This window comes from Corvus moneduloides, chromosome 1 (genome assembly GCF_009650955.1).
Source record: "Corvus moneduloides isolate bCorMon1 chromosome 1, bCorMon1.pri, whole genome shotgun sequence".
NCBI classification, from domain to species: domain Eukaryota; kingdom Metazoa; phylum Chordata; class Aves; order Passeriformes; family Corvidae; genus Corvus; species Corvus moneduloides.
The window spans coordinates 64,157,152-64,176,844 of NC_045476.1; the positions used below are offsets into that span (position 1 = coordinate 64,157,152).

The window sequence follows — 19,693 nt, forward strand, 5'->3', positions numbered from 1 at the left end:
AATCTGCAAGCTTAAAGAATGTATCAGAGCAAATATTTACTGCTGAGATCTAAGTTAGCACTTAGTTAGCACTAAGGCACCTAAGTAACCTGCACATTTTGATTTTAGCCCAAACTCAGTGGACTGGAAGTTGAATGCTAATATGCCATTTTTCTTGTTGAGTATTTTCTCCATAACTGTCATTGCTGTCAAATGGTTTTTCACTAGTTATTTGTTGAACATTAAAGAGGTCTTATCAGAAAATTCTGAGCATTGTAAGAAAATCTCATTGTCATAAAAAGAAAAATATAAAATGCTTATTTTTATATCAACAGTCTATGATTTAAATAACCAGTATAAAAATATAGAATTGTATTCCAACAGAATATTTTTATTAATTTAAAATAAGGAATTGCAACATAATCTTAGCTTTTGATTAAAACATTTGTTTTACTATTGCAGATTGCCACAGAAGCAATAGAAAATATTAGAACTGTTGTTAGCTTGACCCGAGAAAGAAAATTCGAGTCGATGTATGGAGAACATTTGATTGTACCATACAGGTATAATAAAAATAACTAAGCTAAAAAAATACCTGTAATAAATTGCAAACATTTACTTCAACAGAAATAGATTTTTTTGTAGAGTGTATGATTTAATGTATAATTTAATTATCTCAGAAATAATGTCAATGTTTTGCATATTTTTATTGACAAATGCAACCACCACCAGTCAATATTTTTTATAATTTTATTTAATTAATTTTCTGTTATAATATTGGTATCTTCTATTACAGCGTCACTTGGTTTGGAAAAATCTTAGTTTTAAGTGAGCCTTCGAAGTCGTCTAATCTAAATTTCCACCTGAATTGTTTTGGATATTTAATTAAAACCTTTTTCATGTAAATTGAATATTCCATTAAGCCATTTTTTAAAGTGTTAGTAAGATTGAAAGCATTTGAATAATTACTCACTGGTTTGGGGTAGAAAATAAAGTAATATAAATCTGTCTGGACTAAATCAAAATTTAAAAGTCTTAAAGTAAACAACTAAAAAGATTCTGCCAATTAAAGTATTGTTTATTCCAGAATGGAATGTTTCCTTTTCAAACATCCATGAGACAAGTAAACGAAATGAAAGTATATGTACACAGACATAATGGGAAAGAAGCAGGGGTGCCACTGACACATCTACCATAATAATTGAGTGGTTAGAGCACAGTGCAGGACATAAAAGATATTACTTAGCTTTTTTCTCAGGCTGCTGGGTTTTGCATTCATATCTCACAATTTGCTGAACAGTTCCTAACCATTCAGAGGGTTGACATTGATGGGGTTGCTCCAAGACTTTAATCTTTCTGTTGTTCTAGTATAAATAGGAACTTATTGCCCTATGAGAGAGAAGACGTGTTTTTATTTAATGTTTCAGTGTACGTAAACTTTCCATTCCTAAAAGTATCAATTGAAGTCAGTCGTTGCTTGCATACTAGGACTTCAGTATGATTGCACACTTTGATGAAAATATGCATTCTTTCTATACAGAAATTCTGTGAAGAAGGCACATATATTTGGTTTTTGTTTTGCCCTTTCACAAGCAATGATGTTCTTTACCTATGCTGGCTGTTTCCGGTTTGGTGCCTATCTAGTGGTAAATGGACACATGGAGTCTACAAGTGTATTTTTGTAAGTATCTCTTTTGCAATCTTTTTTCTGTCTGTCCAGAAAAATAATTTATAATTTAAGAGGTAATAGCTCAAGACAGGGCTATGGAAACAAGTATGAAAGACTGAGATCCTACCAGTGTGGATTATCAGTGACCTGAATACCCAAGGTGGTCAAACATACCGATTTTTTGTTGTCAACCTCATTAGAGATAGTTAACACAGCTGATTTTGACCAGAAGATATTGGAAAGTTTCTGCATTCCATGTGCTAGCTGAACATCTCTAGCCAGCTGAGTGATTTTCCAGTTAAATTTGAAAGGGGAGGTTTGAGCAAAAACTGTGAGCCCTTTTAGGCTGTTCAAATGCAGAATAAAACAGATCACTTTATGTAGCTCTGAAGAGAAAGGACAAAATTAATAGAAATGAATCTATTTTACTTTGCCTTAAAACAGGCTAAGAGGTGTCATATGTCAAATACCATTTCTTGGTGATGATTTTGTTTCTATAGTGTGTGGCAATAAGGAATAGCTGAAGACAACAGGTTCTTAAACTATTCTAATGTAGCCTGTAAAATTACATAAAATTCCATAAAATGATATAAAAATCACCGCAAACCAATAACAGCATAGTTTTCAACCTTTATTGGTATTGTAAACCCTGCAATTTATTTCCAGCAGAGATGTAGTAGAAAACTAAAACTTTACTGTCACCTTGTTACAGGCTTGAATTCTTATTTTCATTGGTGCCTTAAAAATTGATCACTGATTCCCAAAGATCATTGAACCGTAGAGAGGAAACCATAGTGATGATAGAACAGGATTAGAGTAACAATTTTGCCATCCATTGACCCCTTTCCTCATACCCCAGCTGAGAGTTAACATACTAACCAGAATTAACAATTAAAGAAATTACTGCTAATAAGGTATGAAAACACTGAACTTGGGTTGCAGGCATATTTATCTTATGTCATTAAAAGAGGGTAAAAAGAAATTTCTGGAGCTAAATTAATAATTAAAGCAATAATAGTTGATTACTACTTCATTCTTACTAAATTTAGCCCTCTTTTTCTCTGAGTAAAAGAAAAAGTTGACTGCAGCCACATTTCCACTGTACTTTTCTTCATTGTCTGCTGAATTTTTCCTGATTTCTCTTATAGAGTGTTTTCAGCTGTTGTATTTGGTGCAATGGCATTAGGACAAACCAGTTCTTTTGCTCCAGACTATGCCAAAGCCAAGATATCAGCAGCCCACTTGTTTCGGCTGTTTGAAAGAGTGCCCTCAATAGATAGTTACAGTGAGGAAGGAGACAAGCCTGTAAGTAAGCCATGTGTGATGGGTGATATTATTTATTGGTAATATGGACAGCACCCTCCTCACTTTCTTCAGACTGATTCCTCCTCTCCTTCTGACTACATCCTTATCACAACACGTTCTTGACACTAACTGAACACAACATGGACCAAGTTCTCTACTGTGAGTCCAGCTTTTGCACATAGAGCCAAAAGGGTATTTGTTTTGAAATTCTCTCTTGATTTCTGGGGGTGTGGGGATACTTCTGCAATTCTGTTTTAATCATCTGTGAAATCGTCTTAAAGATGTAACAGATGTAACTATTTTAATTATAGGAAACATTTGAGGGAAATATAACAATCAAAGATGTGGCATTTAACTACCCAAACCGACCAGAGGTCAAAATCCTTCAAGGTTTGAATCTGAAAGTAGAAAAGGGACAAACCCTGGCTCTTGTTGGTAGCAGTGGCTGTGGAAAGAGCACAGTTGTTCAGCTGCTTGAGAGATTTTATGATCCACTTGATGGAGAAATGGTAAGTATTTTTGCAAGAACATGTCAACAGGTTAAGTGAGGCTGTTCTTAATTGGTTTGATGTGATGTGATAAGTACAATAGATATTTCTAGTTTTATTTTTTAAGTATTTTAATGTTAAAGATCAGCAGTGACTTATTGGGTCTCCTTAATTAAATGAGATGTATATAAGTCCTGGTTTCCCACATTACAATGAATTAACAAAGATCTGTGTGATAAAAATATGCCTGATCCACAGTCTAATGATGGCTTTGAATTCAGGGCAAGTTTCCTGAGGTTTTTATAATAAGAACAGTTTAAAAGCTGATAAACTTTCGACTTCTCTATATCTAGTATCGATTTCTGTACCGACTTCTGTATAATCTAGTAATAGAATTTGCCATCTATGTTCTTTCAAAAAAAACCAGTGAACATTGACAAAAGTATTTTTTTTCAAAATTTTTACTTGTTAGAAACTTTATGAGTATGAAATCTTTATGAGTATGTCTGCTTATCAAGTGATAGATTGTAAATACTTTCAGTCATTTTGGTTTAAAATATATGTAGGATTTCCTATACTAGTTATACAGCAACTTTACAATTTTTTTCACATAATGGTACTGTTAATTGCTTTTGCTCTTTGAGGTAAATGTGCTCAGAGGTCTTGTCTGAAAAAGAACACACATTTTGGCCTGAATGAGGTGAGAATAAGAAGGATTTTAGTACTTGTCTCTGCAGAGATACTCACAGAAGATAAACCAATACTTAAATAAAGCCTAGATGCAATGGAAAAGATTTTTTTTTGAAGTTAAAAGTGCCCCAAAAGGTCCAGTGTAGCAAAATGATATGTGGGAAGAAGCAGCATAGGTGCCACAAAAGTGTGTTTAACAAAGTACAACTTCCTTACCAATGTTTTTGACCTTGTGTCCATAAATAACCAACAACAGTTTACTGAAGGGTAAAGCACAGAAACCATAGAAACCACAAAAGCGTTGGACTAATTCTCAAGCTGAGTTGCTCTGTGAACTGAGTGAAAGGGGTTTAACTTAAAGCAGTAACTGTCCAAACAGCTGCTCACAAAAGTTCCCTTATTTCAGTGGATTTTGAATCCACTTAAGGTTCATTATAACACCTTTTCCTTTGAAGAAAAAGTTATATTGGCTGACAATTGACTGTTCTAGCACAAACTGTGAAGTTAGATTAATCTCCTCCAATAGCCACGCTATGAAGGGGGCAATTCTTCAACTAGACAGCTGATCACGTCACCCAACACAGAGCGTGAGCGCTGCACTGGGTCACTCCAGTGGAGATGTAACAGCCCTTTCAATGTCCGGGTATATTTGTGTCCAAGTTAAGGTGACTTATGTAATTATTAAACTGATACATAAAAGAAATAATTAAAAATTCTGTTTTCATTTATCTAATGGTAGCAATTCAGCAGGCAAATTTTGCAGAAGTATGAGAGAGTTGCCAATAAAGAAAACTGGGTGCAAATGACATCTTAAGGAACACGGAAGTAAATTTCTTCTTTATAGATGCAAAATAGAGGAATATTTTCCTGCTGAAGAAACCATTGAAAGAACTTTACCCAAAGTTCTTTGAAGTTAGCTTATATATCCTATCTTCCACTGTCTTCAAAATCCTAATTAAATATTGAAGTAAAGAAAAGGACTGAGGCAGCATAAGGGACTGTTCTCACATTTATGAATTAGAAAATTTTGGAACAGATGAGAAGGAGGGGAAGAGATTATGTGGGCTTGTAATTGGTAAGAAAGAACTAAGGAAAGATCTGCAATTACATGGCTTCTGTGTATGAATTTACAGCAGGTCTCAAGTTCATATATATAGCCATGTGACTAAAATTTAAAATGTTTGCTTTCTCAGCTTTTTGATGGTAAAAATGCAAAGGCACTGAATATCCAGTGGTTGAGAGCTCAGATTGGTATAGTCTCACAAGAACCAATCCTGTTTGATTTCACTATTGCTGAAAATATTGCCTATGGAGATAACAGTCGGCAGGTGTCCTTTGAGGAAATTGTTAGTGCAGCAAAAGAAGCCAATATTCATTCCTTCATTGACTCACTGCCAAATGTAAGTAATTCCCTTTCTCTCCTTCTCAGAACTGGACATGACCTACAGTGGTAGGGAAAATTGTGTCTCCTTATAATTAACTGGGGTACAATAATTCTCTGAGATTAAAATAGACCTGAAACTATTGTTTAAATATTTTCCTTACTTAATTGTGTTTACCATACTTATTTTCACTCTGGGAGATTCCACGGTCAGGTGGAGAGTGGAACATTTAAGGTCCCAGGGAAGAAAACACACAATTATAACTAGCTGAGAGCTGGTAGTAAGGGTTGGGGTTTTTAAAGTAGAACATTTCTTTTTAAGCTCCTGTCTGTCTCAAGCATATGTAAAAGATTCCGCTAGACTGATGAGTTTACATTTTTCTTCCAGTTACACCTAGTCAGAATTTAAATTTCTAGTATTCCTATGGTCTGAAAATTACTAAGAATTTTTTTCACATATATATATATATATATATATATATATATATGACAAACATATAATAAGGGTCAGATGAAGGGTCTGCCATCACAAAATTTTGTCCCATGCAGCAACCAGGAAGATGTAATTACCAGTATTCAGAAAGGCTAAAAATTTAATCACATTTCCCCTAAATTCTTATCTCACTTGACATGATTTGTCTGAGTTTGAACCCCAGTATTGTCACAAACTTTCGCTGACCTCTGGTGTTGTGTCTTCTGATTGAGAATAACCTATTTCAACCTTAGAGGGCCTCATTGCTTTGAATTTATTAAACACTTGATGTTATAAAGAAGTCTACTAGTAAAAGATCTCTAGATCTGTGGCAGATAGAAATTCTGGCTAGTTGTTTTCAGACAGCTACTGGCATGGAATATGCAGATTATGGGTGTCTGGTGTCAGAGTTTATATGCTTCAATATACATCAGAAATGATTTTCATTCATAGCCTGAACTTAGTATTTTGTTTCCAGAAATACAACACCCGTGTAGGAGACAAGGGAACCCAGCTTTCTGGTGGCCAGAAGCAACGTATTGCTATTGCCCGAGCTCTTGTACGTAAGCCCCACATTCTGCTACTGGATGAAGCTACTTCTGCCTTAGACACAGAGAGTGAAAAGGTAACTTAAATCTGAATCTAAATCTGGAATCTAATTTTTTTTTTTTTTTTTGTACTATGATTACTGTTTTTACTCCCACAGTTTAAAGCCAAAAGCTGGAAATAAGGTATCTTATGCAAATTACATATTTAGGCTAATAATAGACAAATATAAATGTCTTACCCCTCCTTGGGAAAAAAAAAGTATTTTTTACATCTGTATGGCAGTAGGCAGATTGAAGTTGCTATGAAGAATGCATTCCTTAGCCTAGGAGTCTTCAGGCTTCAACTGAGAGAGTTCTATCAAAATTGAATCAGGACACACAAACTGCAGAAGCCAAAAAGATGGAAGATTCTGCCAGAGAACTTTTTTTTCTGTGAAACTGTGAAATCTGGCTTTGATAAGTTTTCTTTCTTCTCCCATTGCTCTCTGGTCCTTTACATATTAATGGCTAAAATGAAAAGTTCAAGTGAAAATTGCTAAAACATTTGCTTCTTTTTTTAAGCCCAAAGCTGTAATCTTGGTACAACGGAAGTACAATCTAGCTGTAGAAAATTAACAGGGACTCTACAAAAATACTTGCTATTAATGAGGCAAATATCTTATCATATATTATAATCTGGAAAGTTAAAATCTTTCTACTAAATTTTGATCAATTTTAGGCATGAAAAGATGAGGTTTAAGGGGAAAATGTCATTAAATAATGCCATGATTTATCGTTTTCTTGATTATGTGCCGGTTACATATTGAGATTTAATATCTTATTTTATTCTGCATTAATAAACTTAAGGAATAAATAGAAGAAAGCAGAGATTATTTTTGGTATTTTTCTGACAGTGCTAGCTTTAAGAGAAATGTGATTCATGAGACTCCCTGTGAAGTCATGAGAACTAGTATGACAGCAGCTGACACAAGAATATTGACTTAACTTCCATATATAATTAATCAGTCATGAAAGGAAGCTGTGGAGGTCCCCATTTAAACCTCCTCTTCACACAAAGGCCAATACTGAACTCAAATTTAGATTGCTTTATGCTGTGTCTGGTAGGGTACTTGAAAATCTCGAAGGGATTCAATTAGAGATGTTTTTGTCCCTGTTTCAATGCTTAATTATCCTTGCAGTGAATCCTTTTCTAATATCCAGCCAGAACATCTCCTGTTACAATTTAAGACCATTTTCTCTTGTTTTCCTGCCATGCATCTCAGTAATGAGCCTGGTTCCTTCTGACTCTCTTAACTATCACAGCATCATCCACTCTAACAGTTCGGACTCTTTGCCAACACAGGCTAATTCTAAATCAAGAAGCTTGAGAAACAGATACTCCCTTTCCCTCACTGTCATACATGTTTACAGACAGCAATTGAGGTATATCTCGCAAGAGCTGCCCAAATAGTTCACCTTTTGGTTTGTTCATTGTGCAGATTGTCCAGGAAGCTCTGGATAAAGCTCGAGAAGGTCGTACGTGCATCGTGATAGCTCACCGCCTCTCCACCATCCAAAACGCTGACAAGATTGCAGTCGTCCAGAATGGCAAGGTGGTAGAGCAGGGCACCCATCAGCAGCTTCTGGCTGAAAAAGGCATCTACTATTCCCTGGTCAATGTTCAAAGTGGCTAATGCAACATCTCAATTAAAGGCAGTACTTATCTCTGAACTGTCACTGTGGCTACTTTTATCATTGTAATTATTTCAATATCAACAGTCTTGATACTTATGGTTTTCTTCCTTCCTTTCATAAGTCATATAAACACAAGAAATACTAAGTAAATGTGTACCAGTTTCTCACTACTAGTTTTCATTATTCAAACCTCTTCTCTTTTCTGTGTGGCCAAAGCAGATGCCCATTGCACTCATGAAAGTAGAAGCATGCTAAGCCAATTGTAATTAATATTAGCTTGCTTTGAACTCTTTAAAAAAAGTCACACTAATCCAGTGTATCTGGTAAGCAATTTGGAAATATTTTCATGCTCATTAAAAATAGTTTTGCTCTTGTCAGACATAAACCTCAAGCCTTATCCTCACTTTGCCTGTGTAAGACACAGTCAGTCCTGGCCTATTAGGCTTGTTACCAATTGTTACGAGAACTTGCAGTCAGCTGAAGCTTGATGCCAGATGTCTCTTATTATGATGTGGAGTTTTAGCCTGGGATGTCAGCAAGGGCCTTGAAAATATGGGCACAGGCTGAAAACAAAGGTCCCAGAACTGTAAGTACCTTACTGATGGTTATTGATTGTTGAAGAGTTGCAACCTTAAGAGATGGAGAAAGACTGCTTGAAATGAAACAGAAATGAAACAGCAGATAAGAAAAAAAACCCAAGACCACAACTGATGGGCAAGACAAGGCACCTGCTGCAGCCTGGGAAAGTACTATCTGCAAGTCTCTCAGCATCCTAGGGGTCAGAGGTCAAGGACTAAGAACTCTCTAAAGACTGCAATATTTTATACAAGGTGAAAATCCTGGATTTGGACTTGGAGGAGGGGGAAGGAAGGCATCCTTTTCAGTGTTAGTGTCCTTGGTTGAAGAGCTCTTGAACCCGATCACTGCCGTGACTGAGACTCGCAAGGACTGTAACCATTGGTGCTGAATTCTTGGCATCGGCTCTGGGATATTGTATATTATTTGCTAATATAGGATGGCTGTTAAAGGCTAACTGCTTTGACTACGGAGTAATATTCATTAATAATTATTAATAACTAAACATTAGAAATGTATTTTGTTAGTGAATATTTATGCAGTAAAGTTTTGATTTTAAGTTTAAAACTGTCTTGATTAATCAATTGTCCACACTCCCATCATACCAATTTCTGATTCCCTGAGATTTATACATATGGTCTGTCTTACCTACACCTAGATATTTATACACACAGAGCCAGTCTGCAGGCAGATAGGCTCATCAGTTAGGCTCAACCATGTAGTAATAACACTCTGCAGAATGTTGATTGATGCAGTCTCATTGTATTCCTCTTGAATCACATACCTATTTTCTTTTGTTTCTGTCTTAGATGGAAAACCAATTTGACTGGCAAATTTGTTTGTTTCCTATTTATGCGTTGCTTGATGCAATAAGGTTCTTGTCCATCAATAAGGTTATTACTCTGCATAATAATATAAATGAGTTATACTTGCAACTGTAAGAATTAAACATTCTTCAATTTCTTTAAATTCTTTTAATTCAAAAAGAATTAAACTCTTCAACATTATAGTCTGAAGATTTAACTAAGAACATACCTAAACTGATTTTTTTTAAATTCTGGATGTTAGTATTTAGTTTTTAAACCAGAATTTTAAATTGTTGATTATACAGTTTCTACTTATTGGGTTAGTAATTACTGGATTATTTCCCCAACTCATTTCAAAGATGCTTTATTTACTAGACCAATTTAGCTCTTCAAGAAAATAAAGATAGCACTGTAAATACTTTACCACAAACATCTGAAAACCAATTTTAAAAATTTTGGTCATATAGTTTAAAATATATTTCAGAAATTCATGTCAAATGTAGAAACTTTCGAAAACAATCTATTTTTCCCCATTCTTTTCTTCTACATTTTTAAAGAAGTATCTGCTGAGACTTATACAAAACTTTGCATAATAATTTCAATCCACTCTAAATGTTTGAAGAGCTTTGCTGCTGCTCACAATTACATCCTGTTCAGAATTTTTTTCAGAACACCACAACAGCCATAGTACTACAATTGAGCTACCATTCAATACCTCATCATGTAATTTATAGGCACAAAGCCAAAAGAACAGACAAAGACACCTACAAAAATGTGTCCTTCATCATATTGTATTCATACAGCTTTAAATTGCAATGCTTTACCCAAAGGAAGGATTGACTGAACTAGGACAATTCTGCTGTAAGGACCATAATTATACCACACCTTTCCAAGGGGCATAAGAGGTCTTACTCATTAGCTCCGCCTTTTCAGTTGGGCTCTGATCATTCTGGCTCCCCTTGATGTCACGAGACACTTGTCTGAACTCTTAGGTCCTCCTTGTTGGAGTAGTCAGCTCTTGTCTTTGCCCATAAGCACTCTAAACACAGGATGATATGTATGTGCTGTTATTCTGAAGTAATAGGCCTTTTTTCCTCTGTCTTGTTCTTTTGAGAGCACTCACTGTTTTGAAGGGAGGTAATTTAATGTTTTCCCACACATTTCCTGTGCCTCTAGACCCATTATCTTTGGGACGAGTCTTTAGAGAGGTGTCAGCATTGACACCACCTTGGCAATCCTAACGACTCTGCAAGCAAATGCCACTGACTGTGGGGAAACAGAAAGCACTGTAAGCATTAATTTCTGTAAGACACTAAAATCTCCTTTAAACATTTGTTAATGAGTTATCCTTGTAATCATTCACAGCACAAAGAGACATAAAGTTAACCTCTCTCTCAAGGTGTATAGTCTATTTGTACCTTTGTAACTCCTCCCTCAAAATCCAGTCTAACTCGTAGATTTTGTCACTGAAAGGAAAGAAGACAACTGGGAGGAAAGAAGAAACTTGACATACTGCTTGTGAACACAGGGCAAAACCATTCAATTAGCAATTCTTGTGCAGAAAGAGCTACATTGTAAATGTATCTATGGACAGTCTAAATATCTGTTATTGTTAAGTACTCAGTCTTCTAGAAAAATTGTCTAGAACAATGTAGTTTAATCATAAATTCATTCTGTATTTCTGTCCCGGTTTGAGACAAATTAAGGGAAATGCTCTGGAAGGAACATCTCCTCCAAAGAAAGCAGGTTTCAGCTGCCCCTCCTCCACAGGTTTGGGAAGAAATTCCTCAGAGGAAAGTGAAAAAGAAGTTATTTACTTAACAAGCAGAGTGCATGCAGGCATGGGAAAAAAAGAATAATGCTAAATAATAAAACCTCTTGCTGTGGAGAGAACCTGGTAAAATTCAAATTCCTTTGTATGTGTGGCTCAGCTCTCTCTTTCTGGAGCTGGGGTTTGGTGTGGGCCCCTCCAGGCCACGGTGTAGGGCCTTCTGGTGATGTTCTGGTGTTGCTGAACAGTCCAGAAGAGAAGAAGAAACCGAAGTCCCAGGGAAAAACTTTCTTGCCTCAGCTAGCAGACTAGCTAAAAAGCAAAGGAATTTAATTCTCGGTCTCTCTGCTGAGAAAAGGAACTGAGGGCTGGGAAAAGCAGGAAGAGTTCTTTGCTCTGCTCTGCCACACTGGTGAGAAAACACAGGGGAGTGTACATGTCCTTGAGATACAAACCGCTCTGAAAAATTAGCCTGGCTTCTCTCCCTCCTCTTCTGAGAAACAGCTTAAAGACACAGGAAGGCACAGGATTCATGTCTGGCATAGGGTAGACAACATACAGTACCATACAGTCACCCCAGGACAATTTCCAAGACAGGATGGTATCATTATTCTAGTTATTTTAATCCAGTAAATTGAAAGTAAAAAGTAAGAAACAGGACCAGCAGCAACTTCAAATTCTTTGCTGTGGATTTCATGGACTGCAGAGCTATCAAAAGTAGAGAACAAGAAGGAAAATAGCAGAACACAAGAGGTTATTGAAAGGTGAGTACATTTCATTTTGTCTTTGCATGCTTATTCCTGTAAACATTTCATTCTGGGTGTACTCCATTAAAGAGGGAGATCAGTATCATAACACTGTTGCTGTAGAAATCTAGGGCAGGACATAGTGAGCATTCAAATCTAAGTCATTTCTCTAATCAAGTCTGTCCTCTACAGGGTTAACAAAGGTCTGGCCAATGAAGTTCATCCTGTTCTAGAGTTGCTGTCACTAGCAGGTCAGATTAGCAACAACCTTGTATCTCTACGTAAGAGAGTGTGAGCATGATTATCATAAATACCTACATTGTTAATGTCTTGGTGTAGAGTAAATGAATCACACCTTGAATGAGTGCTCTACTAAAATAAGCATCTTAGATCCTGCATTACATAATGTTTCATAAAAGTAGATCCATAAAAACTGGCTGCAGCCTTACATTCACCAAGCCAGAGAAAATTTTTACGGAAAAACTAGAAATCGTATGGGGCTGTTTTAAAATGTCCTGACATTTAAAGTCATTGATGTTTTAGATAACTTAAATGTAAGTATTGTGTCAACGTATATAATCTCTGAGTAGAAATGGTGTCATTCATTTGCTTAGTAAAGGAGACAAATATGTTAAGAATTTTTTTAATACAGCAAACAATTGTTCTAAGATAAAAAAGTGTGGTCCTTACATCATCTAACAAACAGGAATAGTTTTATTTCTATGTTATCTCATTATTTGCAAGATGTTACAATGAAGCAATGTTGAGGGAGAAGGAATGTGTATTTGTATGACACGGGAACTGTGGGTTCCCACTTACATTTCAAATGTCAATAATTAGGACAGCTTTCATTACAGCAATATATAAAAAAGCCAGAGCAGAACTTCGAAAGAATGAAGCTACTACAGAATCATAGAATGACTTGGGTTGGAGGGGACCTTAAAGAACAGCTAGTTCCAACCCCTCTGTTGTGGGCAGGAGCACTTTCCACTAGACCAGAGTCCCATCCAACCTGGCCTTGAACACTTCCAGGGATGGGACTTCCCACAACTATTTTGGGCAACCTGTTCCAGCGCCTCACCACACCCAGAGTAAGGAATTTGTTCCTAGTACCTAATCTACGCCTGCTCTCTTTCAGCTTGAAGCCATTTCCCCTTGTCCTGTCACTACATGCCCTTGTGAGTAGTATAGGTGCACAGTGACCACCAGCTTTATCTACTCTCTTTACTGCTGGGGCTATGAAAATCTGTTTGGTTAACACTGGCACCACACTTTTTTCTTCCTAGGCACTCTCATCTTTCCCCAAGATTAACTTCTTCTTACCTTCCCTTCTACATATATGACATTTCGTATAGCTTTCATTTTGGATTAATCAGTGTGCTTGCTTGTTGTAGAAACTCTTTGGTCATTCTTTGATATGCATGTATTTAATAGTGTTGTAAAGCAATACATCATTTCCATGTTGTTCAACAAACAAAAAACGACACAATTTTTGCACACTTTCCAAGGGACAGGTAAGAAAAGGCACTATGGAATTATGACACATTTCTCCATCCATAAGATGAATTCCTAATCTAAATTAAGTTTTCCCAGGATTTTCTTTTGGGTAGGTCTACAGAAGATTTATCTACATGTATCTGTCTATTCTTCACGGTAAAAGAAGACGACTTATTAAAGATCAGAGTTATTTGCATATCTGCTGAATCAAAAACAACTTAGACACTACTCTTCATGTATATTAGAGTTGTGAATTACAGTTCAGGATGCTAATATTTCCCTGTTCAGCTTGTTAATGGTACATTTAATGAAGCATACAGCAATCTAGTTTTGCAGATGTTTATAATTTTGTTTCCTGCAATTTCCTGAGGATCTTGATGAATAATCAGAAGCTTGGTTGCTCACTTGGTGCTCATATGAAGACTTTTGAAATCTTTCCTCTGAAGATATGATTATTCCTCCTAGCTCATGTTTTCCCACTATTACCTATGAGATTTTAGCTGTAGAAAAAAAATATGTGATTTCCATCTAAGGATATTTCATTGAAAAATAATTTCTAAAATTTCAAAATATCTTTCAAAATTTCTCTATAATTGCTTGTGAAAAATTGAAATGCTCAAAGTAATTTCTGTGTTTGATCTTTAACACCAGTTTCCTTTGATTTCATGATGAAAGGTGTGTATTTTCTTCTTTATTACTCTATTCTGTATATCAAGTTTTTCTTCCTATGGCCATGTCTTTAATTTGCCACATGATGGCCTCATTTGTTCAGAAAATGGCTACACTGATCTGCATTGTCTTTTTTCTTTTTACTTCTTCATGTCTGTCTTGTTCAACTCAATGTATGCAGTATTCTTCTAACCTAAACAGCAATATTCTCTTTCCTGCCTAAGGGATTAGCACACCAATTTACAGTCCTGCCAGCATTGCTGCCACGTCTTCTAAAGTCACAATTCCTAAGACCTAGACTAAGGCAGTAGACACTAACTGCTCTTCCCAGCTTCTACTATGTCAAGCAGACCTGCTGGAGGCAATCCATGATGGTAGATAATGTTTATCTCTGCATTCAAATCAAAGGCCTTTCATTTATTTCTTCCTAATTTAATCTGTCACAAAATCTATTAAGATAAAGGAGAAGGATAAAGAAGAATCTTCCCATGTATTAAAAATATTTCAGAGTATTACAAGAGCAAAGAGCTTTTCATTTAGTCTGGGTAATTTGATTCCAGATACAGAGTTTGAGTTCCATTTTTCTGAGTGACTTGCTTCTTTAAGAGAAATTACATTCAACACCACTATCATTCTACATTGAATTTCACGACTTCTAAATTTTACAGAACAGATAAAGAATTTTTTAAAAATAGAGTATTAAAATGCCACATATATATTAAAGTGAAACTGTTCACCTGTGACAACAGGCATCTTACCACCAACATCAGTATTTTATACTAGGTGAATTCAGTATTTCCTGTTAACAAAAAATAAAAGCATTTCCTAGTTGCTTGATTTTGCAGCTGCGGACAAGAAATTCAGAGTTTGGTTCAATTTAATATACCACAGACTTTAAAAAATATGTACAATGCACTTTCATATTACCTAAATGAAAATAATAATTTAAAAATAATTTAACTGTGTAATTGGTTTAGCTGGCTGCAAGGAGAACACAGAGATGGTTTGTTGCTTTACACTGAGAAAATTCTGTTTCTAGGATAAGACTGATTCACAAGAAGAAAATAATTCCCGATAACACACCCATGAACTTCTCATTGTGGGTGAATATGTATGTGCACAAACACTACTCTTTGTTGTGTCCAGTAGCAGAAGCAGCAGCGATGGGTCCAATTTCAATACCTTTGAATACATCACAAGCTGTATTAAGAAGTAAATAATTATAAAAAAATGCTTGAACATAACTTCATAAACTTTTGTACAACGAGTATGTAGAAGTCTCCCATGCCTCGAAGATGACAATAACACGACAAAAGGAATGTTACAGGAATCCTTATGACCTCTGGTGGCAGCCTGAGGGAAAGAATCAGATTTGGGGTTTGTCTGCTGAGGGAAAAAGAGGGTTGATTTTTCACTCCTACCAACAAGCCATCGTTTCTAACAGAACATTGTTTTGACATCATGACAGTAAGCCATGTCTTTACTCGGTGAAAGCCAGGGACTGGCAACCCTTTGTTGTTAGGAATTGCAGATAGTTAATTACAGGACAGCCACAGGCAGCTGGAGAGTGGATGCTCAGGTACTGCCATGGTTTCTTCTCCCTGCTTTTCTGAGAGCAGCTTTCCCCTTCTCCTCTGCCACCTCCTCCTGCTACTGCATTGCTGTAAGACCCTCAAAGGCCACCCTGAGAACTCATAATGAAAGGAAAACACTGAGTTCCTCCAAGTTTCTAAGAGCTCTCATGTTACCAAACCTCATTCTGATTGTTGAAATCTTTTTAATTTTTTAAGCTTTTCCTCCCTTCCTCAACCAACACTATCAAACTCTGAAAAGACAACACTGATTTTCTAAATATAAATACAGCCAGCCATAAGACTAATTCTAGAGATAAAATATAGCATAGTTCAAACCTTATTGTAAAACTCTGTGGCAAATTTTTCTGTATTGGTACATCAGTGAATTTTTCTAAGAAATTTTTCTTACACTCTGATGGGAAAGCTGAAGGAAGAAATGACCAGGTAATAGGAAAGTTTTCATTCAAGCCATGGCTATTCTTTTCTTGTAATAGAGATCTTAAGTGAATGTTCTCTAAAGATTATTCCAATATTTGGTTAATCTTATTATAAATATTTCACAGAACTGTAGGAATTCAACTTTTATTATGTCTTTGAGCTAACCTCATTTTATGAGTGAGGGAGCACCTTGCATTTTTCCACTCTAATCCCAGTCTGTGCCAGATGGCTTGTGTGTGTTCCTACTCTTACTCTTCTTCTGTGCCCATGTCTTTCACTCCTCATTGTCCCATTGCACTCCCCTGTTCCCATTTTGCCACCAGCCTTGCCTGATTTGCAACCTGGTTTCTCTTCTTCCTGACGCAACTTTCCTGTTCATCCTTCTTCCTTTCCTCTGATGCTTTCCCTCTTCTGTCAGTGGGTGATGACCACAGGAGAGTAAGGTATAGTCCAATGCACAAATCACTGCCACGCATTTGGTTCTGAGAGAGGCCCTGGGGGAGAGATCTCTCACAGCTGGGTTTTCTTAGTCACATCTCCAAGATTAAAGAAGGAAGAGGGGGGGAAATGCAATGTTAATTCAGGTGGTGGCTACCTTCTACATTGAATTTAGAGTTGGTTTTACAAAAAGCTGGAAATTGACACTTGTGATTCTGTCCTTCAGTCCTGTTATAGAATTCTCATCAGCTCTCCATGCAAAGATATGAAAAACATATGAGTTTTCAATAAACTAGTGAGCCATATCTTCTGTAATCCCATTTGGTGTCTGTAAGATTTAAAAATACAATCTGTCTCTCAGTGAATTTAGACCTTGTCCATATACAGAAAGGTGTGAATAGCTGCATGATACCACTGGTGCAGCTGAAGAAGAGCAGTGCCTCCAGCATGGACTCAGATAAAATGCTCCAAAGTTTCCATATGTTGGCTGTTTTTATAACGGTGGCTAAAGAGACCTTTCATTTTTCTAATATATTTTTGCTGTAGATTTTTTGTCTTTACATTCTTTTCAGTAGTTTAAAAAAGCATCACAAATCATGCAGAGATGCAGTCTCTTTCCTGAAGAGAATATGGTCTTACAGACCTCATAAACCCAATGAGAGTTGCAAAACAAAAAGGAAGTCACATGGCAAAAAATCCCCAGGTATAACACTAACTAACCAAGGGCATTCACATGTATTTATTTGTATTATATTACGAAATACCAGTCTTGCCATTGTTTTGATATTTTAACTAAATATAAACAGTGTGACCACAAAACCCAGCAAGTTTTGAAACTCAAAATTCAGTAACAACTGTGACACCCACAGAAAACATGTTCCATCCCCTGACCTGCATATCCCTTTATGCTCCAGCTGCCACTGTTACCCAGCTCAGGTGGCTAAGGAAGATCTTTGGGCACCTTCACTTGGCTTCCCAGTTCAACACATCTCTCTTTGGTCACCCAGTGCTGTTCACTACTCTCATAACTCTCATTATCTCTTTTTCCTGCTCATTCAAGGCACTCTTTGCCAGCCACTTCCTGCCATGAGTGCACTACACCTGACGTAGGTCTTCCCTCAGGGTTCGGAAGTGGGAAGGACCTTCCCTGTTATTGAGACCAGGTCTTGTTTTTGTAGAAAACTAATGTATGACTGGAACTTTTTAACTCTACTGCTTCAGGAAGAGTATTCTACTAGTTTTAAGACTGAACATCTCTTTCCAACAAAACAGATGCACAGTTCCTGTATATTAATTTCTTCCTGGACCAGCACTGAGCCTTTGCTCAGTAGTTCCCTCCTGTGGGTTTACACTCCTGTGCTGTTTATAGAAATAAATCTTAGATTCTCTCAGATAACATTTTGTGAGGCCAACCAAATTAAGTCATTTTAGTTTTCTCATACAGCATAGGTTTTCACTGGTCATATTTTTCTTTGATTTTGTCATATTGTATTTCACATAATTATGGTTCATCTGCTTCTCTTACTGCTACTCTCCAATATAATTTATCTAATTCTGTAAGATATTGTGGTATTCTTTTGTCCTGGTCTTCTCACTGGTTTTCTGTACTGATCCTCTCAGTTTTGTACCATCAGAAAATGTCATTATCATGAGTATCGTTTGCATGCCCAGGTCATTAATTTAAGTAAGAGCAATAAATCCCAAGACTGAAGAATTAATGTTGTCAGCTCCCTTGGGTATTACATCTCGATGCTGAACACCTCTGTCTTCCTTCAAACTCTTTTTTACCTTACTGTTCTTTTATTACTTCACGACTAGTGTTTAATAATTCATCTCATGGCTCTAAGATAAATTGGCATTATTAGGCATTAATGAAGTCCCAATGGATTAGTTTTACTGGGTCTAGTCTAAAAAAAAGTACCAAAGAAAAGTAATTTTTGCTTAATTCTTTGGTTAATTCTTTGCTTCCCTAACTCATAACATACTTTATTGTCATTTATTTCAGATTTTATTATTTTTGTTAGGATTTGCTTGCAAGCTTCCTGTGCTGATTTTGTCAAGATAAAAGTGCAATTTCTCAGCTTACTGTCTCTGTTGTAACTCTTCAGCCCCGTGTCTCTATCCACAATTTGAAAATAATCACTAAAAATCTTGGATACTGAACCGGTATTTTGTTGGCCAGGTTATTCAATACTCTGGAATAAAGAGTTCATGATCACCATGAGAAGCACACTCCCTCCTTATCATTTTCCCTTTCAGGTCAGATGTGGTAATTAAGATACCCCAATTCACATTGTCACCCTGCTTTTGGCACCATGCACTTTTGTGGGTTTTTTAACTGAAGGTTGAGGCTGAGTGACAGTTTCAAGGCCATCCCTGGTGCAATTTTCATCTCAATGCTTTTTAATTTCTAAGACACATGAAATGAAAACCCATTGTTGCAGACCTTTTCTCTGTGTGTTCATCTGTAATTACAGCAAGATAAAATTGCTCAGTATATCACAAGTAGAAAGGCAGTCAATACATTTTCTTCTACTCTTAGCAACGTCTTTCTTGGGCTTGGATTACTGTCTACAAAAATATTTTATACATCTTCAATGTATTTCATGAGAAATTTATGCATATACACAATGAAGAAAGGGTAATTTCTTGTATGTTCTGGGGCTTTTTTTTGTCTTTATACAATTTTGCAACACAGAACTAACCAATATTTTGTCGCTCATATTAGAGGTCATTCCTCACTTCCCGGATTCCTGGCAGAAGGGAACGCACAAGCAGATAACCTGACAATGGTTGTTTCAAACACTTTGCCAAACATCTTTGAACAAGCAAAACTGAGTCATGCCTTTTTCCACCAAAACGCACAAGCATTTGTGAGGATGTTTCACATTTCTAAAAGTCAAGCCAAAACCATCATTAGTACTTGCTCTGACTGTCAGCTTGTGCAACCCCGTTTCTACAGGAGCTGTCAA

At 36.4% G+C, this 19,693-nt stretch overlaps 1 protein-coding gene across 1 annotated transcript in view; it reads left to right on the top strand.

The window, feature by feature from the left end:
* Positions 1 to 10,986, top strand: part of ABCB1 (ATP binding cassette subfamily B member 1) — a 50,256-nt gene extending 39,270 nt beyond the window's left edge. The window contains exons 24-30 of the mRNA XM_032113101.1: positions 442 to 542; positions 1,520 to 1,660; positions 2,797 to 2,953; positions 3,265 to 3,462; positions 5,325 to 5,531; positions 6,463 to 6,609; positions 8,011 to 10,986. Coding sequence (XP_031968992.1) covers positions 442 to 542; positions 1,520 to 1,660; positions 2,797 to 2,953; positions 3,265 to 3,462; positions 5,325 to 5,531; positions 6,463 to 6,609; positions 8,011 to 8,205 — 1,146 coding nt within the window. The 3' untranslated portion in view covers positions 8,206 to 10,986. The remainder of the gene's footprint in view (positions 1 to 441; positions 543 to 1,519; positions 1,661 to 2,796; positions 2,954 to 3,264; positions 3,463 to 5,324; positions 5,532 to 6,462; positions 6,610 to 8,010) is intronic.
* Positions 10,987 to 19,693: the final 8,707 nt, after the last annotated feature.